The sequence below is a fragment of the Nansenia antarctica genome, assembly GCF_963989245.1.
Source record: "Nansenia antarctica genome assembly, chromosome: 3".
Classification (NCBI taxonomy): domain Eukaryota; kingdom Metazoa; phylum Chordata; class Actinopteri; order Argentiniformes; family Microstomatidae; genus Nansenia; species Nansenia antarctica.
Genome location: NC_137688.1, coordinates 20,739,918 through 20,765,572, shown reverse-complemented (window position 1 = coordinate 20,765,572; position 25,655 = coordinate 20,739,918). Strand labels below are relative to the sequence as shown.

Here is a 25,655-nt window from a genome sequence, read left to right as displayed (position 1 = left end):
CACAGAGAAACACAGTACACGCACACAGACACATGCGCACGCACGCGCGCAAGCACACACACACACACACACACACACACACACACACACAGAGACACAAATAGAACACTTGGCCTGCCTGAGGATGCAGCACAGTAAGAGACCCCTCTCACCCCCCCCTCCCTCCCTCCCTCCCCTCCTCCATCTCTCTTTTATTCTCTCTCTCTCTCCCTTTCCAGATTGCATAACCACGGCCTCCTCCTCCTCCTCCTCCTCATGCTGCTGCAGGGGACCATGCGTCCTGTCTGCAGCTCACTGGTCAAACACACACAGTGCAACCGCCGCCCGCGCATGTCGCCCTCATTTCAGTCTGCGTAATCAGGACACTCCGCAGGGCTGCGGGGAGGCTGCGTTGCAGATGCGTCACCAGAGACGACTAGCCTGCAACGGCAGTTCATATGAGGGGGGGGGGTTGTCCTCCAGGCTCTGCTAGGCTAATTCCTTACTTTCCTGCTCATCTCTAAGTATTGGGGGGGCTTCCATGTTGTCTTGCTGTTCAGTCTGTCTGTGTATATAACAGGAGTCTTCCATGGCCTTGGGAAAAGGGGGCCGTGCTCTGTAAATGTCACAGACGATTATATCCCCTTAGTTGTTCTCCTCCTCTCACTCCTCTCCTCTCATCCCTTGTTCTCTTTGTTTTTTCCCCTCTCTCAGCCTATCGTCCTGCCGCACTCCCTGCCCTCCTCCCTTCTTCTCGCTCCCTCTCTCCTTCACCCCCCCCCCCTCTCTCTCTCTCTCTCTCTCTCTCTCTCTCTCTCTCTCTCTCGATAGCAGGCATGTCCCCTTCCAAGGAACAGAGACGCTGTCACAGTGAGATAGCTCATAAGTGCTTTGGGGGATTGCATCAGCTCTTGTCATTTAGCGATGTGAAGCGCTTCAAACCCATTTACTCAAATGTCAGGCCCAAATTTTAAAAAAAAACACCTCGACCCAAAATGATGCTGCTGCTGGTCCGGACGCATTAAAATCCACGTCGCGTGTTTATGTCTCCATGTCCAATCATTCACCGTCATAAAAAGGACGCCACCAAATAAGGGTGTTTCAAATTAACACCAGTCGACGGTTACAAGAACGGAATACTCGGAAGCGGGAGAAAAAACGAAGACAGTCTAATTAGTGGCCGGTTAGTAATCGAAAGTTCCACATTCCATTTCTGAAGAGGTATAGCCCGTTAAGTACCTTCTGTATCAGGCATATGCAGCAGCGGCGGCAGCCTCCCCTGTGGTGACTGCTGAAGCCAATCCATCTGTGTGTGTGTGTGTGTGGGTCTGTAGTGTGTGTTTGACTGGAGTGTGTGATGTGATGTGATAGATGACTGGGGAGGCAGGGAGCCTGGCCCGGGGACCCTCCCCCTCCAAGGCTGGTTAATCTAGAGCTCACCCCCGGGCTCTGAGGACTTGAACCTCTGCACCACCCCCCGGGAGCTGGGGGACAGCCCTCCTCTTTAGTCCCCTTCTTCCCTCCATCAGTCTTCCCTGTACCCACTCTCTCCATTTCTCACACAGTGCATCCTTCTCTCTCTTCCCTTGGCTCGGGCGGTAGTAGAGGTATCGTATCTCATAGTACCCTCTACCCTACTCTTCTCTTTCTTTCTACACATGTGCCCTCCTCCGCTCTCCATTCTTCATTCTCCTACAGTCCTTTCTCTACGTTTACCTCTTCCTCCAGCCCCCCCCCCCCCCCCCCAAGTCCTCACTCCCTCCTCCCCAATTCTTCTCCTCACGTCCTTGTCTGGACAGGACATGCCACTTCAATGACAGTCCCTTACTCCAGAGAATGGGCCAATGAGCTCTCCCCTAGGGTCTCGACAGCCCTCCATCTCCTCTGAGAGATATCTCGGAACTGTCTGGTTGAAGCCAATGTACTGTGTCTGAGCATTAGGACTGTTTCAATGTGGCTGTCAGACACTAAAACCCTGGGCTTCATTAGGGGTGGACATCATCATAAAGGTTCTGTTACGGCTGGGCCGTCACACACGCCCTCCCCCGCCCCCACAACCCGAGCACAGCGTGCTCTCCGCCGCAGGTGAAGCTCGTTCCCGGTGATTGGAGGGTTATCCAGCCACAGTCAAACCCACACACCTGTCTCCACTCCCCAATCAACCCTCTGGCTACATCTACCCTGGACTCCCTTCAATCATCGTCAGTTCTTCCCTAAGAATGACCTGGCAAGTATCCGCTGTGATTAGTTATGAACTTTGCTCTTGTGCCTATTCTTGTGATTCGTTGATATCTTGTGTACTGGCCTACCGTGGAGACTTACCCTGCTTTCCTGTTCCTCCACAGCCTATGCCAACCACTACCGCCATCCCGCCAGGTTGAAACCCCCAGCCCGCCAGGCTGAAACCTCCGGACTCATCATCTGTGTTTCCACCCACCTGCACTGTAAATAAATACCCTACGGGGCTAACACTATATTCTGCCTCCGGTGTCGTGTCCTTGAGCTCCCTCGCCCCCGTGTCATAACAGAAGAACTGACCATGCAATTGGGCTCAGACGACACGAAGGACCGGACACCATCTCCCACCCCTGGATCCGGCCCGACGGCTATCCAGATCCTCGCGGAACACACTCACCTCCTCCAGGCGGCCGCTACAGCGTGCCAGGCCCTGAACACTCGCCTGACAACCCAGGAGGCTAACCAGGAGCACCGCGCCACCCAGATGCAGCACCTCATCTCTACGACCCAAGCGCTTACAGCACAGGTGGCCGCGCTCGCAGCCTTTGCCCCCCCCCCTGCTCTCCCTGACCCTGCCCAGCTACCGGCACCACCTACTGGACAGCCACGGGAGCCCCACCTAGCCAGCCCCCGCCCCTTCGACGGAGCCTTCGCCCAGTTCCGAGGCTTCATCCTCCAGTGCGAGTTGGTGTTCTCGCATCAGCCCAGCCAGTTCTGGTCGCCGGCAGCCCGGGTGGCGTTCATCACCAACCTCACCACCGGCGACGCCCTGAATTGGGTCCAGGCCACCCTCTGCGCCCGCCCTGACCTGTTCGGTGACTACGCTACCTTCCTCACGGAGTTCAAGAGGGTTTTCGACCACCCCACTGCCGGACAGGAGGTCGGGGCGCGACTGATGTCACTCCACCAGGGGAACCGGACCGCGGCGGCCTACTCTATCGAGTTTCGCACCCTGGCAGCCGGAAGCGGATGGAATGACAGGGCACTGCGATCTGCTTTCCGCCAGGGGCTGAGTGAGGCCATCAAGGACGAGCTCGTCCGGGACAGACCCGCCGCCCTGGACGAACTAGTGGCCCTAGCCATCGACGTTGACGAGCGCTCCCGGGAGCGTCGGAGAGAGAGAGGGCGCTACCAGACCAGCTCGCCACGCCCCCAGGACCCTATCGTCACAGCCAACCCCTCCTCCGCACGGGAGTCGACCTACACCCCATGCACTGGCGAGGAGCCGATGCAGCTTGGTCGAGCCCGCCTCACCACGGCGGAGAAGGAGAGGAGAAGGGCCCAGGGACTGTGCCTCTACTGTGGAGAGAAGGGACACCTCCGTGACACCTGCCCGTCCCTATCAAAAGGGCAGGCTCACCCGAAGGGGGAATCCGGGTGAGCCGTGCCTCTCAATCCCCACCTACCACCAGCCCAGCCAGGTTCTCTGTCACCCTCTCCTGGCAGGGGCAGAACCTCACGGTCGAGGCCATTATTGACTCGGGAGCAGACGAGAACTTTATGGACGCCCAGCTGGCCCGCTCAGCTGCCGTTCCCCTCGTTGCCCTCGAGACCCCCCTCTCCGTCTCAGCCCTAGACGGACACAGCCTGGGGCCTCTCACCCACCGCTCTACACCCCTCTCCTTGACCGTCTCGGGGAACCATGTGGAGGAGATCCGGTTTTACATCCTCAAGACCCCCCAGTCCCCGCTCATCCTGGGACGACCGTGGCTCGAGCTCCACATTCCCCATGTCAGCTATGGTGAGGGACGTATCCTGAGCTGGAGTACCGCATGCTACGCCCGGTGCCTCCGTGCCGCCCATACCCCCACATCGCCTCTGCGACCGCCTCCGGCTCCCCCTGACCTCTCCTCCATCCCAGAGGTCTACCACGACCTCGGAGAGGCCTTCAGCAAGGAGCGTGCTCGCACCCTGCCGCCTCACCGGCCCTACGACTGTGCCGTCGAGCTCCGCCCTGGCAACAAACTTCCGGTCAGTCGCCTCTACAACCTTGCCCCCCCGGAGAAGGCAGCCATGGACACCTACATCTCCGACTGTCTGGCTGAGGGGCTCATCCGTCCATCACACTCCCCGGTGGCAGCGGGGTTTTTCTTCGTGAAGAAGAAGGATGGAACCCTCAGGCCATGCATTGACTACCGTGAGCTCAATGCCATCACCTCCGGAACGCCTACCATCTGGTCCGGATTCGTGAGGGTGACGAGTGGAAGACGGCGTTCAAGACCCCCCGTGGCCACTATGAGTACCTTGTCATGCCCTTTGGTCTCACTAACGCCCCCTCCGTCTTTCAGGCCCTCATGAACGACGTCCTCAGGGACATGCTGGACATCTTTGTCGTCCTCTACCTGGATGACATCCTAGTATTCTCCAGGAACCCTGAGGAGCATGTCCAACATGTCCGCCTAGTCCTCCAGCGCCTACTGGAGAATCGCCTTTTTATTAAGGCTGAGAAGTGCTCGTTCCACACTCACTCTGTGGAATTCCTGGGGCTCATCGTGGAGGGTGGGTTGACTCGCCCTGACCCCAAGAAGACTCGGGCCGTCGTCGAGTGGGGCCAACCTACCACCCGGAAACAGCTGCAGTCATTTCTCGGCTTTGCCAACTTCTACCGGCGATTCATCCGGGACTTCAGCCGGGTAGCCGCCCCCCTCACTGCCCTCACCTCCCCCCTGCGCCAGTTCACGTGGACACCAGCAGCCAGCGCTGCCTTCAGTGACCTGAAGAGGCTCTTCACCTCGGCGCCGGTCCTAATCAACCCAGACCCCTCTAGGCCCTTCATTGTGGAAGTGGACGCCTCAGACACGGGCGTCGGTGGCGTGCTCTCTCAACGATCGGAGGACCAGACCGTGCACCCCTGCGCCTTCTACTCCCGCCGTTATACCTCCGCCGAGGCCAACTACGACATCGGGAACCGCGAGCTGCTGGCGGTGGTGGAGGCGTTCCACGAGTGGCGGCACTGGCTGGAGGGCGCAGAGCACCCCTTCACCGTCTGGTCGGACCACAAGAACCTAACCTACATCAAGTCGGCCAGGCGGTTGAACTCCCGTCAGGCACGCTGGGCCCTGTTCCTCGGGCGGTTTAACTTCCACCTCACGTTCCGTCCGGGCTCCCTGAACGCCAAGGCTGACTCCCTTTCTCGGCTCCATGCCGCAGAGGAGGAACCCACCACTCCTGACACCATCGTTCCATCCTCCCGGGTCGTTGGAGTGGTCACCCTGGAGATCGAGGCGGTGGTCAGAGCTGCACAGCGCACCCAGCCAGATCCCCGACCGGGGTCCCCCGGCCGTCTCTTCGTCCCGGACGCCGTCAGAACCAAGGTGATGCAGTGGGGCCACGCCAGCCGCTTCGCCTGCCATCCTGGGGCCCTACGCACACTGTCCTTCCTGCGCCGGCGGTTCTGGTGGTCCACCATGGCCGCGAACGTCAGGGAGTTCGTCTCGGCCTGCCCTACCTGCGCTCGCAGCAAGGCATCCCACCGGCCGCCTTCAGGACTGCTGCGGCCTCTACCCGTGCCCGGTCGACCGTGGTCCCACCTCGCCATGGACTTCGTGACCGGCCTTCCCCCGTCCCTAGGCAACACGGTCATCCTCACCATCGTGGACCGCTTCTCCAAGTCCGTGCGGTTGGTAGCTCTGGCAAAGCTACCGACCTCGGCGGAGACGGCGGAGCTACTCACCACCCACGTCTTCCGGCTTTACGGGCTTCCCCAGGATGTGGTTTCCGACCGTGGCCCCCAGTTCACATCCAAGGTGTGGCAGGCCTTCTGTTCGGGGATTGGGGCCACGACCAGCCTCTCCTCCGGCTACCATCCCCAGACCAATGGGCAGGCGGAGAGAGCCAACCAGAGCCTGGAGTCGGCACTCCGCTGCATGTCCTCCCTCCATCCATCCTCCTGGAGCAAGGACCTACCCTGGGTGGAGTACTCCCTGAACGCCATGGTGAATGAAGCCACCGGCCGGTCCCCCTTCGAGTGCTCCTTGGGGTACCAGCCACCCCTGCTTTCTACCCAGGAGGGCGAAGCGTCGGTACCATCAGTCCAGGCACACCTCCTTCGCTGTCGTCGGGTCTGGACCTCCGTACGCTCGGCCTTGCTTCGGGCCACCGCCCGAACTACCCGAAGCGCCAACCGTCGTCGCACTCCAGCTCCGGTGTACCAGGTCGGCCAGAGGGTCTGGCTCTCCACGGCGGATCTCCCCCTCAATGTCCCCTCCCGGAAGTTGGCGTCGAGGTACATCGGCCCCTACGTCATCGACCGGGTCATCAACCCCGCTGCCATCCGGCTGGTCCTCCCTCACTCCCTCCGTCGGATCCACCCGGTGTTCCACGTCTCCCGGGTTAAGCCCCATGTCGCCAGCGACCTGATGCCACCAGCCCCTGCACCGCCCCCTCCTCAGTTGGTGGATGGCCACCCCCAGTGGGCGGTAAGGAGGCTCCTCAGGGCTCGTCGCTGTGGCCGGGGTTTCCAGTACCTGGTGGACTGGGAAGGATATGGCCCAGAGGAACGGAGCTGGATTCCCCGGTCCCAGATCATGTCCCCAGTCCTCCTCAGGGACTTCTATCGGGCCCACCCGGAGGCTCCGGGCTGGTCGCCAGGAGGCTCCCCCTCGGGGGGGGGTCCTGTTACGGCTGGGCCGTCACACACGCCCTCCCCCGCCCCCACAACCCGAGCACAGCGTGCTCTCCGCCGCAGGTGAAGCTCGTTCCCGGTGATTGGAGGGTTATCCAGCCACAGTCAAACCCACACACCTGTCTCCACTCCCCAATCAACCCTCTGGCTACATCTACCCTGGACTCCCTTCAATCATCGTCAGTTCTTCCCTAAGAATGACCTGGCAAGTATCCGCTGTGATTAGTTATGAACTTTGCTCTTGTGCCTATTCTTGTGATTCGTTGATATCTTGTGTACTGGCCTACCGTGGAGACTTACCCTGCTTTCCTGTTCCTCCACAGCCTATGCCAACCACTACCGCCATCCCGCCAGGTTGAAACCCCCAGCCCGCCAGGCTGAAACCTCCGGACTCATCATCTGTGTTTCCACCCACCTGCACTGTAAATAAATACCCTACGGGGCTAACACTATATTCTGCCTCCGGTGTCGTGTCCTTGAGCTCCCTCGCCCCCGTGTCATAACAGGTTCAGGCTCCTTCTCAAGGAGTAAACTCATTATATATTCCTTGGAAGGGGACATGCCTATATATATATATATATATATATATATCTATATACTGTATGAAAAAGTGGTTCTACTTAAGACAAGTCGGTTTTGTGCGATGGTTGCCATGACCACAACAGTGACCTCTGGCAGACCAACACGGTGACTCAAAGGTTGGAATCTCGGACAGGGAGCGAAAAACGATAAGGATGTTTAAAGAGGGGAGGCAATATGTCAGTTGACCCGATAGCGCTGCTTTTTTAGGTTGGTCGACGCTGGATTCGCACAGTTTGCTTAGTAATTCGGAAAAATAATTCAATTTGACGGGACCTAATTGATACACGAGACAGTGAATGCACACAGCCGAAATATCCGCCGTGCATGACCGCGTCGGCTGTGACGTTTCCTAGACAGCACGACGGAACGCCACGCAAGCAATTAACCGCTATCTGCACCCTGTTAGAAGATAACAGACAAAACCCCTCAGCCCCTGCAACTCGAGAGAGAGAGCCAAGCCGATCAGCCAGAGCAAACAACACAGCTCACTGTGGACGGGATCATTCACTCCGTAATTTGCTGCAATGCAGAGGGAACGGCTAGCTACAGTACTGTCTTAGCCGTAGCAGGAGGATCCATCCACTCATAGACGTCACGCCGGCTCTGTTTCGGCTGTGGCGCAGAAAGGGGCAGATACTCAACAGTCAGTCCCTTTGTGAGTGCGTTTTGTACTTTTTTCCGGAGGTTTCTAAAGGGTATGAAACATGTAGGGCTTATGATATTCTGTAATTGGATTTCCAGAAAGCTGTTGACAAAGTCTCTCACAGGCGACTAATCCCCCAATCAGCGCTGCAGGGCCCGGGCATGCTCTTTGCAGATGGATCAGGAGGAGGAAAAGAAGGAAGGAAGGAAGAGATGGAGGAAGTGTGTGTAGGGGGGGGGGAGCAGAGATCAAGAGGGTGCGTACGCATTGTGCCAGTGCATTAAGAGGGACAGCAATTTGAAGGCCTGCCAACGTGCCCTGGCTAACACGCGGGGCTAATCACAGCGTCAATGGTGTGGGCTGAGCAGGGGGAAGGAGCAGAGGCACAGCAGAGCAGAGCAGGGTGAAGGCACGTGGGAGAGATAGTTCATCATGTCAGACAACAACCAATAACCAAGCAGGAACATTTACACTGCTGCTGTCTGGGGGGCTAGCTAGACAACACAACGCATCGCTAGCTTAGCTCCAAATGGCAACCGTTCAGTTTAGCACTTTGTATTTATGTGTCTAAATGCAGGGGGAAACCAGTGAGCTCCATCATTCTGTGGGGATTAAGGGAATAGTTGAAGATGACGTCTCTTAAATTACTTCTCCTATTCAGTGTGGGGGGAGGTGCGGTTGGCTGAGTTGACGCTGCGTTTTGGGTACCAAGAGGAGACAGCGTGTTCAACTGGATGTGGTTTGTGGATTGGAATGCTGCACAGCCCTCCCCCTCTTGTTGTTTCTATTCTCATCCAGAAGATTGCAAAAATACTCAAGAGTAAACTCTCTGGATGGATGACATAGAGATATATTTTCCCCCATCACTGTCAAGGCGCCGAGGTGTTCTCGGCTACCCTGTGTACGTACAGTACTTGTTTGTATTATGCATACGTTCAGGCTGCTTTTTTTCTTTTCTTTCTTCCCATCTGCATCGCTGAGACTCTAGCACCAGCAGGCTTGGGACCTCAGTGTTCTAGGTGTTCACAGTACAAGCCAGATGAGGTTAATGCTTCATGACTGGTGCTTTTTATCCTTCAGGGCTATTTCAGATGCCTGTGCCCTGTACTGTACAACGCACACACAGGGCCTAGAGTCAAACATATGGCCAGCAAGAAGGAAAAGATGACCATCCTCATAATGTCCTCTACTTGCAAATGAAAAGCAGGCCGTTGGCCCCCAGGTAGCTCTAACCACATTATTACAATTCACGTCCAGTAGCAGTGGTGCCGAGTCATTGTGGGATTTGTACTGCATTGTGGGGCTTGATTACAGGAGTGAATTTAAAGCAGCACCTCTCCTGGACCCGTCTCCCAGGCTCCAGGCCTCTCTGCACAGAATAATAAAATGAGGAAGAGAGAAGGGGGTGGCTGTTTAACCTTGGAGGCATCACTTAAAGAATTCCCTCTCCTCCACAACTTCTATCCACCCTGGTTAAGTATGGAGAGTCCAGCGTCACTTTTCCTTTCTTATTAGTGCCCTTGCTGAGACGGCGCTCCATCTTTGAATCACAATGCTGGAGGGAGTGGAGAGAGAGAGAGAGAGAGAGAGAGAGAGAGAGAGAGAGAGAGAGAGAGAGAGAGGGGGGGGGGGGGGGGCGGGGGGGGGGTGTAGTATTGTATCACAAGGCCAATGTGCACCACCACCACTAACAACCCCCATTCACTTCCTCCCACTGATGTAAATCAGCCGCCCCTGGATGCATCTGAGTCACGGCACCAACATGGAGAAGGTAGGAACAGCACTGAAACAAGGCTGCTCCGACTCCAACATGCCCAATTACCCTACAAAGTGGACAAGACATTCACTGCCCAGTCCACCTACAAAGAGGATATTCCATGGACATCCTGTGACATACCCTAGCAGAAAGTCTACTAAGCCCGCAGCAGACACATACAAAGAATGGAAGGGTTTTCTGGACATGCAGCACTTGGAGAAAAAGTCTCTGGGCTTCTAGAGGCTGATAAACGGCAGTGGTCGGCGACCTTCTGGATGTACCGTGCCAGTTCAACCAGTCCAATAGCCCTGCTCATCAACTAGATTTGTATATGACCATAATGATACATTAGCAATTTACATTTTACATTTTTGTCCTTGTGATGCCTAGTTACCAGTCGATTATGGAGCATTATTGCGTCTGCGAGAAAGTGGAATTGGAAGTGGAATGGTATTTACCTTAACAGTGTGAAAATGTGATGCACAAAATGTTTCAGCCCAGCTTGAGAAATGATAATGGTAAACTTGCTCTATCATTAACATTAGAACAGCCGTGCCTTTTTGCCTACTAAAAGAGCCACCCCCTTTAAAATGCTAACCTGCTATTTATACACAACGACCACTAGTTGGCCGCTTGCAAATTAGCCTGCTTACTACACAGAAAAAGCTTTATATTAGCTTATCCTCAAGTGAGATTGAAAATGTAAGGATACTGGGTGGTAGAACGCACATATCTAGGAAAAGTCATGAAAGGAGGGTCCTGAAATTTGATCGAGTGAAGATATAACACTCTTTTTTACTCACATGGCTTAAGATTATGGGCTGTGGGACATTACACAACTAATGAGTGCTGCTGCTGTAGTGTAGGCGCATCGTATCGATAACAGCAAACCAACCACACGGCTGCAAGTTTAGTAGTCAGTCAGTCTACTTAATACTTGGCAATCTATTTAGTTGTCAAAACAACAAAACAGTGAACACTTAGACACAATGAAGATAACCTGCCAGTCAACTAAGGTATGCAGAAACAGTAACCTAGTCATGTCATCAAGTAAGTTCCAAACAACTTTCATGTTGTTTCATGAAACAAATCAACTCAGACCAAAAACCTGTCTGAAAGTAGCAAGTGTCTGTTTTAGACACGTTGTTTGATATTAAAATAAAAACGTGTCCATCAACAAACTGCTTTCTTTTCTCAATCTTTTGACTGTAAATGTCTCTCCGGTTTGATGTTTGAACTGAATCTAATTGACTCTGCTTATGATAGGCTAAGAGCCATATACAGTAGGCAAATACAGGGCTGGGGATAATGAGTGAATGAATTGTTTTCTTTGCTATATATGATCAATTGGGATGCCACATGACACCACCTCCGTGCCTAAGTATCCTCCATGTATGAAGTTGCCAAAGATACTGAACTCTCTCAGAGATTTGGATTCAACTACTGTTGTGTGGATAGCACAGTACGGTATCTTTGGCAACTTCCTTATATTATAACCAGTGTGTTGCCTCATCTCTCTTTTTTCAGATCGTCTTTCCTCCCCTCTAATGCACCAAGACGGCTAAGCAACTGAACTCCCCCTAGCCTCTTTTCATCATATTCTAGCGCTGTCAGGTCTGCAAAGGGCACTGGTGTCTGGGAAAGGCTTCCCATTGAAACCTTCGCAATGGATTCGCTCCAAAAGGCCTTTTCATTCTGCAGCTGCGATGGATTAGCTCTCTCGTCGGCCCAGATGAGGTTCGACTTCCTGATCTGCACGCAACACCCCAGAAAAGAAAGCCACACCATTGAGAGAAGAAGAAGAATAAAAAAGAGAACGAGACAAGATTCGCCCCCCTGAGGCCAGACTCGATGGTCGACGATGGAGCGCTTCAATATTTCACCACACAGTCACGCACAGACATCCAAACGCGGACGGACAACCTGGGAGACCGCCCACAGGTTTCACGTAGCCATGTGTGAAATGACAAGAGCCATATAGAGACTATTCCATTTAGCCATGTGAGGGGAAATAGGACAGGGTCATGCTTGAGAAAGCCCACATCATGTTGTGTTAATTCTCACAACAGGGGAATGGTAAACACTGAGAAACACTCCATACGCAAACGAAAAACACAAACCATAAATATGAATGAAGTTCTATAAATATGTTGTAGGCTAACTGTGTTACAATATACATTTCATAATGCATACCCTTTGTAGAGATAGCAAGGCAACATTGACTAACAATGAATAATGATGAATAAAATGAATAATCGAATTCATCTCTGCGTCTTAAACAGATATGAGTCAGAGGACTTCCTGCCTGAGGGCTAAATAGCTGATAATAACACTAACTTTTATTTGTTATTATTTGACGGTTGACCTTTTTTACTTTATCATTCATAGGCCAATTCATTATTCAATGCGTATGTACTCTTCATGTACATTCATGCAGCACAGCCAGGAGGGATGCCGTCATTGTAAATAAGAACAACACATTCATGGACGTTTGTCAAACAAGACAGACAACTGACGTGGTGTGTATCGCTCTGGTTTTGGGACTGGCATGGGCCGTTTCCATGACGAACCACTCAGCTTAGAACTGTTATTCATTATACCGAGTCTCTCTTTGACATAGTTGGGAGTCTTTAATTAGAATCATATTCATGGAGAAAGTGATCCTGGAGCTCAGACTCTAGACTCTCCGTAGATCTGCATCAGTCTCTCATTACATAACGCAGTCTTTAATATTAACTACAGTGGGCTATGCGTGGTATGGCATATCTTATTTGCATATCCCTGTATGGCTTAGAGGGATATGCTAATATAATTTTATTTATTTTTTCGTCCTTTCCTTGCATGCTACAGTGGCCGTACACTGCTTTCACAAGGTTGCGATGGTTCAGTGGGCCGGCAACTGTGAACTGTCACTAGCAATCACTGATGATGGAGACCCTGTTCCTACACAGACTTGCTGCTCTGACAGGCCTCCGTTTATGACCGCCTCCTCTCCTGAACAGGCTAGAGACATGTAAATCAATCCGCTCACCCTGCAAATGGAGTGTTTGAAGCAGGGCCCAACTGCGCCGTGATCCAATATTTACTTGGTAGAGAACATTATGATGCTGACTGTTGATGTTTTGTATTCATCATATCCCCCGCGCGTCATTCTCTCTCTCTCTCTCTCTCTCTCTCTCTCTCTCTCTCTCTCTCTCTCTCTCTCTCTCTCTCTCTCTCTCTCTCTCTCTCTCTCTCTCTCTCTCTCTCTCTCTCTCTCTCTCTCTCTCTCTCTCTCTCTCTCTCTCTCTCTCTCTCTCTCTCTCTCTCTCTCTCTCTCTCTCTCTCTCTCTCTCTCTCTCTCTCTCTCTCTCTCCCTCCCTCCCTCTGGTTAATTTCACAACTGTCTTTGCCCAGAAAGCATACAACACCACACACACACAGCATGGGAAACAATGAAGAGCCTAATAGGATGGATTTACTCCTGATGCACCGATGACTATTCTGGAACACCGGCGTGCCAATTATTGTATTTCCTCCAGTTTCTCTGGAGATAATTAAAAGCGAGAGTGTTTTTGTTCATGAAGCCATAATGACCTTGGTCAGGACAACGCAGTCAGGGCCTCCAACTGGGGAGAGGCCGGCCAGACACTCAGTCTCTCTCTCTCTCTCTCTCTCTCTCTCTGTCTCTCTCTCTCTCTGTCTCTCTCTCTATCTATCTCTCTCTCTGTCTCTCTCTCTCTCTCTATCTCTCTCTCTGTCTCTCTCTCTATATCTCTCTGTCTCTCTCTCTCTGTCTCTCTCTCTCTCTCTCTCTGTCTCTCTCTCAATCTCTCTCTCTCTCTGTCTCTCTCTCTCTCTCTGTGTCTCTCTGTCTCTCTATATCTCTCTCTCTATCTCTCTCTCTCTATCTCTCTCTCTCTGTGTCTCTCTCTCTCTATCTCTCTCTCTCTCGACACTATTTCAGAAAGCCCTTTTCATCCACCTACACGGCTGCAGTCGGCCCAGTCTCAGTCAGCTATTGGCCATTGACACAACACCCCGACAATACCCGCAATCACTGAATCAGTAATCCCCTACTTGTGCTGGTATAAGTATCGCACTTGTGGATACTGCCACATTCTGCCAGAGAGCGAGAGAGAGAGAGAGAGAATGCTGACTGACTGACTGACTGCAACGCCAGAGATCTTTTTATGTGACAAGATTCAAGAATTGTTCGCCCTTTCCTCACTATTCTTCTTTCCACCCCTTTCACAATAGGAGGCTATGGGTAAATTAGTTTTTAGAAATGAAAACGAATAATCTCCCCCACAAAACTGCAGGACCTCACTCTCCTTGAGAGGGTTTCTTTATCGCAGAGACTGAATGTAAAGCAGCCATAGCGGGAAGCCAGGTGCCTTGCAACGCAGACACATTACCCACGCACCTGAGATGAACAGTTCTCTACGACAACGCCTCTCCACCCATTCATTTGATTCAGAATGCACCGGATGTGCCCCCGGTTTTATTGCGTTGAGCACAGAGCACAGGGCTGAATGTGTTTAATGTCCCACTAAGAATTTCACGAGGCCTCAAGCATGTTTTGATCCTTCTTGTAGTGTTTATTATTATCGCTTATTATTATTTGTTTATGGTCAGCTGGGTACACTTCTCCATCCCAGTATTGTGTTGATATCATCTTCAATAAGCACAGGCTAACTCTTTCATTGTGTGAGCTACGGCTCAACAGTGATTCAATGATTCAAATAGAGTACGTACCTAGGGGGGGTTGTACAGAGGGTCGACTGTACACAGAGTACCTACCTAGGGGGGGTTGCACAGAGGGTCTACTGTATACACACGAGAGGGTCTACTGCATACACTACTCTACTGTATCCCCCTCCACGTCAGATCCACCCAGAACATCAAGGCTTTTAAAATATTAGCAAAAACACACCTTTTTTCCCTGGCCTTGGCCTGAGGTGAGCCTGCCTCCCGACACTGCACTTTTTTGCACTTTTATTTCTGCACTTGTATTTTGTATTGCATCTTGTTTTTAGTGTATTTTTTATCTGTTATTTGTCTTTTACTAGTGTTTTCTGTTAAGCACTTTGGGCGGCTGTTTTTGTCGTTGTAAAATGTGCTATATAAATAAACATTACTTACTTACACAGTCTGACTACTATGGATACGGTTTAGATTTAGAATCAGTATGGGATCCTCATAAAACGTTAACATTTATGTCCAGAGATTGGTTGGTTGCATGTATCATCAGGAGGTTTACGAGGAAGAGGAGAGTACAGTTATGACTTGTATTCTTTAGATTATCTATCAAAGCAATAAGGTTATATAACTTTACATGACTACCATTTTAGATCATCTCGACAAGTGTAGATTTCTTGAATGATTCTGTATTGTACCTCAGTCATTTCGATGCTGAAATACCATAATGTAACAATCTGTACAAATGTGTGTGTTTTTCCCATTTGCACGTCTTTATGTGCGCCGACAGTTCATCCATAACCATTTCCACCCCGTCACTTTGCCTATCCTCTGACACTATTCAATCCCTCAGATTTGCACCAGGAAGATGAAGCAGAGGGATAAAGGAAATCAATAGGAAATCTAAAGACACTAACAACAACTCTGGGCTGAATAGCGCACAATAGACTGACAAGAGTTCAATACCAGATGGACTCTAAAACGCACCCTATTAAACAGCCCCAGTATGCTTTGTTACAGACCATTTGAAACATCGCCTTGGAAAAACCTAGTTCCGCGCACACACACACACACACACACACACACGCACACACACACACACACACACACACACACACACACACACATGTTTTCAATAACTACGTACATCCCAACCGCAATTTGCTGAAATGGCTGAACCCCTACTACTTTTGATAAAGAATCATATAAGCATGCACTTTAGCAGACGAGGAGAGCTGTTTTTTTTTGTTTTTTTCAAACAGCATCTGTGAAGGTTAGCGATTCCCAGACAAATAACATTCCGACAGCAACCGTTCTCCTCAGGTTCACTTTAAGAGGATCTTTTGATATTCTGATTAAAAATGCATTGTGTTGAATCTGCCTGGGAGTGAGGCCTGTGTTCCTGTCTGAATCTCATTACAGTTTCCACTGCGAGCAGGTCTTTAAAAACCAGACTGGGGCACCCTGCGTCTCACTGGAAATATGAAAATTAGGTCAAAAAAACGTTTCCCCTTTGGCGCTTTGGCCTTTGGAGTTACGGGCTGCCTTTACATGTATTTGCAGCATAATTTTTTTTAACCCCTTGCAACCTAAAACCCCCCCCAAAAAAACACAGTTTTGCACAAGTATGCCTGTAGAACCTCAAAATACAGAATCAGCTCTTGGATTTTCAATCTGTTTTCTGTCTTCCTATCTATCCTTTTTGATGTGCCAACATCCAAACGAGAGTAAAGGCCAATGCACATGGCCTTAAGTTGTCACCTCCTTCCCGTAGCTGTCTATCCCCCCACCCAGTGCACTCAGGATTCCTGTAGTATGTAACCTCATCCAGGGCCTTTGCTCTACCTCGGACTCAGCCGCGCGATAAGCCGCCAATGAGGGCATCCGAGACCGACGGTCAGCCTCCCAAAATGGACTGTGACACCACCACATGGTGACTCACGTCATCTCAGAGGCCTTTGTGCACATGGATATCCTTATGCACACAGCTAACTCCTGAAACCCTAGCTGCCTATCCCCCTGGTCCTGATTAAGCATCAGCCGCCTGTCCCCTTCTCCTCCTGGACTCTCTGCCTTTTCTTTGTTCTATGTCCCACTTGACTTACTGGTGTTAGAGGGATCTCCCTCCGAACTGTCCCGGATAGCTCTTCATCTCCTCCTATTACTGTTACATACTGCGCTGTATACTGCGCTGTATACAGTACACAGAAAGAAACCAATGCATAATCAATAGCCCTTATTTAAAACAAAGAAGCAAGCAATGAGGGTGTAAACAGCGCTTATTTGATATAAATGATGCCTAGGCGTGAGTGCTGCTCTGAACAGGGCCTCTTGAGAAAGTAAATGTGATGAGGGACATGATAATGTGGTGATATTTGGCTTGCGGTCCCTCCTGCTCTCTCCTTCTGTGTGTGTGTGTGTGTGTGAGTGTGTCTGTGTGTGTGTATGTGTGTGCATGCCCATAAAAGAGTCTCCATCTGTGTCTCCAACGGATGGCGTGTTCCAGTGATATCCCCTGTAGCCTTGAAAGCTCTCTCTCTCTCTCTCTCGTAAATGGACTGACTTATATAGCGCCTTATTCCAAAGTGCACCCACACACACATTCATACACCAATGGCAGAAAGCTACCATGCAAGGCACCGGCCCCGCTCATTGGGAGCAATTTGGGGTTCAGTGTCTTGCCCAAGGACACCACCTTGCCCAAGGCCAGCCGGGGTTCGAACCACCGATCTACCGACCTTGCGATCATTAGACGCCGGCTCTACCTCCTGAGCCACAGCCCGCCCCGCTTCTCACACACACACACACACTTTCTCTCTCTTTCGAACCCTAATCTCTATTGCTCTTCTTTCCTTTTTGTGGTCTCCATCTTCCTTTCCATCTCTCAGTTCTGTCTCTTCCTCTTCCCCTCTCCCTCTTTCTCTCAGGTTTCGTCAACCCTCTGGACATGTCACACCTCTCTAGGCGGGGTTCCAGAATGTGAGTGTGACTCCGGGCAGGTGTAGCGGAGATGAGTCACCTGAAGATGTTTGTCTGGCCAGGAGCCTGAGGGTTGTCAAACGCTCCTCTGGCACGGCGCGTCTGCTTGCCGTCAATTCTCCTTACACAGCGGAGCCCGAGAGCCACAACGTCACGCTAAGACTTCACAGTCTGAACACAGTCCTTTCATCTGAACATATGCTGTATTTGCCGCACATGCTCAATCATAATGTAGCCCACTGTTCTGAGAGGCTGCCTGTCTCTTCTCTCTAGGGAACTCGAAAGGTAGATGGTATCTGGGTAGACCTAAAGACCAGCCACACTTGCTTGTGGCTTGTAGTCTAGACATAAAAATGGAACAAGTTTATCCACAGTAGATTGCTATCTTGAGCATTGAGGATATCCAAGCACAGTGTGGCGAGGAATACATTCCTGACATTCTTCTGAAATGTCATATCATCCTTATCAGTTGAAATATTCTGTTCCCCATATTTTGAGTGAGTCATAACAAACTACCTGTAGTACAGTACATGTGAATAAAAGTTAATATTTAAGTTATTTTGGGATGTGCATATTACCGCTGCTGCCTTTCATGGTAAGCCTACGTATCACTCACAACAGTTAAGCATCTATTTTACATATCATCACTGATCTCCGGCATTCTCTTCTTTGTGTAGCTCGCCCACTCTGAACGCACACAGTAATAAGCTGTGACAGCTATCATCCAGGCGCTGCTAATATTACAGCACATATGTATCCTCGTCTATGGCAGCTAACCTCGCCTGCCCTCCGCCCACAGAGAAGCTCATTCCGCCACGCAGTCGCATGCTTCGACTGTTGTCCCTCCTGTTTGGTGCTTTTGGAAAGGCAAACGCAATTACAGTGAATCTTTGTTGTGTTTTCGCCTTTATACTTTGTTGCCTTTTTGTAGTGAGTTAGCTAACAGCAGCGGCGGCGGCGGCAGCAGCAGCAGCGTGAGAAGGGTGCTGAGTGCTGCAGCCAAATAACCATCTGCTACGCGGGTGTTTAAAGACCTGAAGGATCCAATAAAAGAGAGGTAGGCACATGTAAAAGGCTGGTAGAGGGGACACACACCATTAGCTTAATGACAGAATGAGAGATGGGCAACTTTGTGGGGGGACAGGGAGGACAGATTAAAAGCTAAGTATTGCACATTTTTTGCTTTGACAAAAATCAAAGCGGGTAAGCTAATGAATATGGAGACAAAAGAGTGTGGGTGGCTTGATTGTTTTCTCTCCTCAGGTAAAGAAAGAGGGGGAAAAACGTAGACAACAGAATGTGATACCATAGGCCTATAGCCGTTCATTTAGCTAGCTGTGGCTGTCAGGACAGTAACTCTGTCTGCATTGGTTTCTTCACGCTGTTTCACCCTTTGCTTTGAACTGCTCCTGTCTTCTGTATGAGTGTACCTGACTTCCAGCGTCCACAGCCATTACGGACCTAGCAGAGGTAATTACACATTTCTCGATTTTTGATGTCACTTCAAAGCAACGACAACAGCCTTCCCTACTAAGCGGGCGCAGTGTGAAGCCGAAGAACAAAGCCCAGCCTGAAGGATTACTGAAGCCACACATTGTTTTGCTGCCGGTCACTAATTCAATTAATAGTGTGAGGCTTTAAACTTACTTGAAAGAAAATCTTTCTCACATATAACTTGTTTTTATGCCCCAGGATTTTTATATTTATTTCTTGGATGTGTAGTTAATGCTAGCCCAAGTTCAATAGTTATAGCTGAATGCTGAAAAGCCATTAGCTTTGAACACAGTATCTACAGTATGCTGTGCAAAAAGAGGCCACCCAACAGTATCAGTTAGCAATGATAAAAACATGCTGCTCGACAATTATGCTGCAGTAGAGCAAATAATGACACTTGCATAATGTGTTTACAGTGACTGTAAAAGGAAGAGGGAGGTCAGTAGACTAATATTTGTGCAGATATTTTTTGCATTTCAATGAAGCCACAAAAACAGCCTGACAGCTTCACTCAAATACATAGTGAATACCGGTGTAGTGAAAGGCTGTTTCTAATGACATAGGTCTGAGTCATCCCAGAGGGGTTCTTAGTGCTGATGACGAAGGGGAAGTCAGAACGGCCAGTAAATCCATCTGACAGCTTGCAAAGTAAACTACATGCCTAGCAGGCTCTCGCTGATAGGGTCTACTTAAATGACACCTGGCTCTGTTTGTCTGGCTAAGCTGGTCAGCCAGTCACAACACAACAGCTTTGGCGTACTGAATGTTAAATGTCTTAACACGAGCAGTCTCAGCAAACTGCAGGTCAGACTCAGGAGCCAGAACAGGCAACATTGAACTGTTATTGGATCATACACATCTATATCACTTTCACAACATTAACAGAGGGAAAGCCAATGTGTGAGAGGACTGATGTGAGCTCAGTAGGAGCTGTCTGCTGTTCAGGAGTTCAGCTTGACAAGAATCCCAGGATGCTACCTGAAAACAAACGCCTCAGATCGAACATGGCGCTGATCGTGTTTTCAAAAAGAAAAGTGTGACGTTTTCAGTTTTTTGAAAGAACACACAACTACAGCCGTTTTACTGAGCTCTACCACAAAGGTCCATACTTGGATCACAGCAAAGTTTGACAACCATCAAATTGAGTAGAAGACAAAGCATGTGGTCAACTTGAAGTTGGGACAGCGTGTGTTTAGCGTGTGTTTAGCGTGTGTGTGGCCGTGTGGTCCAGTCTCAAGAGAACATTGCATGATGTATTCTTACATGTTGGTTGCATGGCACAGAGAACAACAAAGAACACACTCCACCACAGTAGAAGGCATCATATACACATTATATACACATCACACCTCATATACACCTCATATACACCTCATATACACCTCATATACACATCATATACACATCATATAGGCCTACACATCACACATCCTATACACATCATATACACATCATATCAAAGGGAGAGAACACTTCCTATCAACACCATAATGGCGCTTGACAAACTTTGCACTATTCTGTGGAACAAAACTGCAAATTTCCTTTTTTCTCTCTCTCTCTCTCTCTCTCTCTCTCTCTCTCTCTCTCTCTCTCTCTCTCTCTCTCTCTCTTTTTAAATGTCAGTTACTCGACATCATCAAAGGCTCTCAAGTCGTTGCTTTTTGATGGGGTTGCAAAGACGTGGCGGCGGGCAGTGAGAAAGCAGGAAAGAGGCCACGGCTCCCTCAGGAGCCTCTTCCACTGAGCGTGGCCCAGGATTTAATTAGATTCTGATAGCTAGCCTCTTCTTCCCTGTGCTTCCCTGCTCCTTCAACATGCATGAAGGTGCAGCGCAGCATTCTATATTATTTAGTGACTCATTTGCTTATTGTTTCTGTTGGTATCAACACAGGGACAGGGGACAGGGACAGGGACACCTTGGTAACGACATGGACGGCGTTGCCTAGCTGTGATTATGGGGCTCGGGCTTTCATCTCCTTCCCATCTCCCCTTCTCAGACCTCCATCTGCACCCCGCTGCAGGTCGAAGCTCAACTCATTTGCTGCTGTTCGGTCAGATGGGGTTATATGGATTTTTATTTGATTTTATTATGTATTTATTTTATCCAATGACAGCGCAGTGAGGTGGTATGAGGGCTGGGTGCTAATGAGCTGACTCTGCAGAGCTGGGGGAGATGTTCCGTAGTACAGGGGGACTCAGAGAGAGAGAGAGGGGTGAGCTGAGGGATGGTGGCTTAAACACAGAGATTGTCGCTAACAGAGACAGTCAGAGGAGAGAGCAGGGAAGAGAGACACAGAGACACAAAGACCTGGTCAGACAGGGTGTGAAGAGAGAGAGAGAGAGAGAGGTGACAGAATCATATTAGCCAGAAGAGAAGAAAACATTTGGATATGGATAACGTGTATGTGTACCGTAGGGCGCCCAGCCAATCGAGTTCACCATGTACTATGACATCATCTCATCGCGCTGGTCTCCCTTTCCTTCCTCTGTCCATTTTGTTTCTGCTAATGCAATGAATGAGACCGTGGCGGACAGAGTGTACACTACATTAAAATGTGGCAATTTGGCTTCCCTGAATGGAAGCCATTGCCAGGCTAGGAGGAGCCACACAACAGCATGGAGAGAATCAAATGTTATTGATGGGGCGAAAAAAGTATTGATCTGTATCCAGTGCTGCAGTGATTTAGGGCCAAAGCTTAAGGGATGAATTATGCATCTGATCAAAGCTGATTCTGTAAGATTAGAAACACAGTTCTAATGTTCAAACCATCCATTTGTGGCTGCAGTGTACAGTACATGAAAACCTCCCACACGGAATCCTTGACTCCACGGCTGTATAATTGGGTATGTTTTCTTTTCTTCTCAAGGCTAGCATCTGTGTAAAGACTGTGTATTCAGTATGTTGCCAAGGGAACTTGTTTTGTATTGAGATTTTGTCTTAGAAATACATGAGTATTCGATTCAGTCCCAGGCAATTCAACTCTCTTAACTTGGTGCATTGTTATTATGGATATTGTGGTATATACTGTATTAAAGTATTAAAAGGAGTACTTTAGTACATTTATTTTGTTCATTAAAATCTCATATATTTCATATTATATTTACTTCCTACTTATATTTACTTCTTGGAAAAGTGATTTAAAGATGCATTTTGTTTTAAAAACACATCATGAAATCACGTTTCAATTAAGTAGATATAAGGTTGTCATTAGGATATCTATGAGGCTTGTAGGCAAAAAAAAGTATTTATATTTTGGGAACTGAAGAGAAATAGGCCTACATTCGAAATTATTTTTTGGGGGTGAGGTACTCCTTTAACAAAAACCCTACAATGTATGTTAATGAGTGTTGCAGTAGCTATGATATCCAGCTGGAGGGTTCAAAGCACATTCAATAGGTAGAAATACATTCATGACCGTGTAGCCTACTTTCTCAGGATATAGCCTAAGATAACCAGCTCTGGCTATTTGAGTCTTAAAAAAAAGTTAAGTTAAAAAGATGACGTTTTTCATAGCTGTATTCGGTGTTGACATTTAATCGAAACCACATTGTACTTACACGCATGGGTGACTGAGAAACTGTTGGACGACTCGAGGTTGTCAACGTTGTAGTTCAGATGGAAAGGTTTCTCGGTCGTGTTTTGGTTTGTGTTGTAGAGCTGAACAGCGAACCTGAAAGCGCTGTGCTCCTGCACAGTGGACCGCATGAAGAGTCCCCCTTGAAGAAATACATATCAATAATTAACACTGTTCTTACCATCTCCGATCATGAATACATCCAGATCTGCCATCACAGTTTAAGAGTCGTGACGTTAGAATTATAAGGTTCTATCTCCATTTTTGTCAAAATTGAGTTTTTTACATAATCTGATCCATTAGGTGTTTATTAATGCCTGTGTGGTGTTATTTTTTAAATGTTGACATTTTTGAGTTAGTAATTCATGAGATACAGAGGTTCCATCTCACAAAACATAATGGAATGTAAAAACGTTGACGCTCAATATCTCTGAACTACCCTAAACGGAGATAGAACCTTATAATTCTTTCTAGAAGCTCACGGAGTGGGATAACCAACTCGCAAACCAGCCCGTGGACACTGCCGCCCCAGCCGAACTTGAGAGGCACCAGAGTAGGCAGCAGCCGCAGCAGCACTGTCTTGTGTAGATAAACAGTCCTAAGCTGCTGTATAACATCCCGTAGTGCTGATCGACTTGACAAACAAACATAACTGATCATGTAATGCGTGTCTCCTAATAGGCTACATTATTATAGACTATTTCTCGTCGTTCTGCCTGTTGTATAGATCGTGCAATACACAATTCATAGAAGTTGCACCAGTTCCCGTTTATTTTAAGTGGGCTAGTAGGCTAGTTTCATAGATTTTAAAAAAGAAAAATCAGTTAGGCGACGCATCCAAGCTACACCACAGACTGGATAACGTTCTGTCCTGGAGAGATCATCCTAAAAACCGGCATAATCAATTATGAGACAAGACAATACAATAGCCTACTTGATGTTATAATGAATAAGGAACCACTTACCTATACTAATTTGATGAGGAAATCCTCCGGATGATCTGCCAAAAAGCCACAATAAAAACAGAACCACGGTGGTTTGTGCCATTTTCTCCAACCTGTGTATTCAACTCCTTAAAAAGGGTCTGTATAAGCACATTCATACGAAACCCCGACGACGATGAAAATCCGTCAGATTTATGATGGTCGCTCACAGTGCACCAATTAGGTTCATTGAGGTGCAGCCCGGGCTGCAGAGCAATTTACTGCAACTGAGAGGAAGAGACGGAGAACGAGAGAAAAAAGCAAGGGACTTATCCCAAAGATGGTGGTGGAGAAACTAGCGAATCTGATTGAGAATACGGGCTACTCTGATTGGACCAGCGGCGGCGGGGCGATATTGATCCAACTTGATCCGACGTTGAATTAAAAAGCGTCCTATGCATTGGACTGACTCCACTAGCCTGACAGACTATGATTGCAAGACACAAGTGCTGAGCTTGTCAAGACGACTGTAGACGCAATCAAAAGAAGCACGGTAATCTTAGGCGGCCAATGATTGTGAATAGCCCTAACCGCTACCAGCTGCTGCATCTGAAGGATGCTTGGAGAAGTTGCGTTAGCACGCACGGAGGCAACAATAATGGCAACACAAGTGGGCTAAGCAGCCCTTACTCGCAACTAATTCCATCCACTGTTTCACAAATGGTTGTCAGTGATTCTGAAGGGCTAAAGAAGTAGGCAACTTACAATTTGCATTCATTCATTTCTGGCAACCACACAGTTGTGTGTGTGTGTGTGTGTGTGTGTGTGTGTGTGTGTGTGTGTGTGTGTGTGTGTGTGTGTGTGTGTGTGTGTTCAGAATGATTCGAACCGTTGTGCGTGGGTAAACAAAAAAGACGTGGCCATACTTAAATCAGGGAGCATAAACAGTAAGAACAGCAGCACAGCACGGATAGCTGTAAAATAATCCAGTGTAGGCTGAAGCGCATGCAGAGAAATTGTGTGTGGGAGAGAATGAATTGAAAGCACGTTCAAATAAAGCACACTAATCTCGGTGGAGCCAACTACCCACAGCACGTAGAGTAGCCTATTGTGGCAAGAGCGTGGTCACTTAGGAGAACTGACCACCTTTCCCCCACATCGCTCCTTCCTCCGATTTCAGGACCACCCAAGAATTCAGCGCGGGAGCTGTCCATGGTCCTGAAATGGGAAGACATCGGAGATGGGGGGAAAGCTACCCGTGGCGATTGTGCCCGATAAAGATATAGGACCGTTCATCACATTTTACCTCGTCATTGGTCTTTAGGCTACTTAATTTTGTCTCATAGTAACATTCTGACATGTGTGTTCAATGTCATAATTATGACCAAACCGCACACAGCAGCCACATACTAGCCCACAGACTCGCACCCAGTAGTAGGCTAGTTACTATTTACTCAAACTTCTTCAGGGTTTTCTCTCGGCCAACAAACTCACCGTCTATCATCCCTGTGATTCAGCCGAACAGAGAACAATTAAAGGATTACTGCTTCATTTATCACTCTCGGCAAAGCTCTTCGAAAATTGAGTTTTTAATTGCATTGCAAATGGGCAAGACTTAAGCTATTGATACTGTAATGGACTGCTTTCCCAATGACTAGGGATAGGCTGTGTTGCTGTTAAATTGTACCTTTTTGCACTAAAAGACACGGTTTCAAATAAATGGCAATATTACTGACATAATCAATTGTAGGCCTACATATCCTCCTCCGTATCTTGTTGTATCTTAGCCTACTTGAGTATACCTTGTATTCCAGTATGCTACATGCATTTCATTTGTGTTATTTTTTTTTACTCTTTCATCTTGTTTTTACCTATATCTCTGAGTTTAAGTGAATGTCATCATGAAGTTTTAGGGGCTGATGATGACATTATTAGAGAACACGGGAACAACTTTATTCTTAGTAAAACTCCTATAGACTCTATCTCTGGCAGAATATCAGGGCATGTGCATCCCCACAGACTAGCTCATTCCTGGAGGAACCTCTCCCAGTGAATATTCTGTATCCTGTCAACCCAGTTCTAGTAGCAAAGTCGACTTAGTCTGATCTAAGAATGTTACATCAGGATAATTCAGAGAAAGGCTGGTATACCCAACCAGAACTTTCAGGACTTACAGTCCTAA

General features: G+C 48.9%; 1 protein-coding gene across 2 annotated transcripts in view; it reads right to left on the bottom strand.

Moving 5' to 3' along the window:
* The window catches only part of gria3b (glutamate receptor, ionotropic, AMPA 3b), a gene marked incomplete at both ends in the record, with an annotated part of 80,222 nt that extends 56,625 nt beyond the window's left edge, over window positions 1–23,597 (bottom strand). For both annotated transcript variants that reach the window (XM_080527801.1, XM_080527802.1), the window contains 2 exons: window positions 22,534–22,692; window positions 23,516–23,597. In XM_080527801.1, the coding sequence (XP_080383927.1) occupies window positions 22,534–22,692; window positions 23,516–23,597 (241 nt within the window). The remainder of the gene's footprint in view (window positions 1–22,533; window positions 22,693–23,515) is intronic.
* Window positions 23,598–25,655: the final 2,058 nt, after the last annotated feature.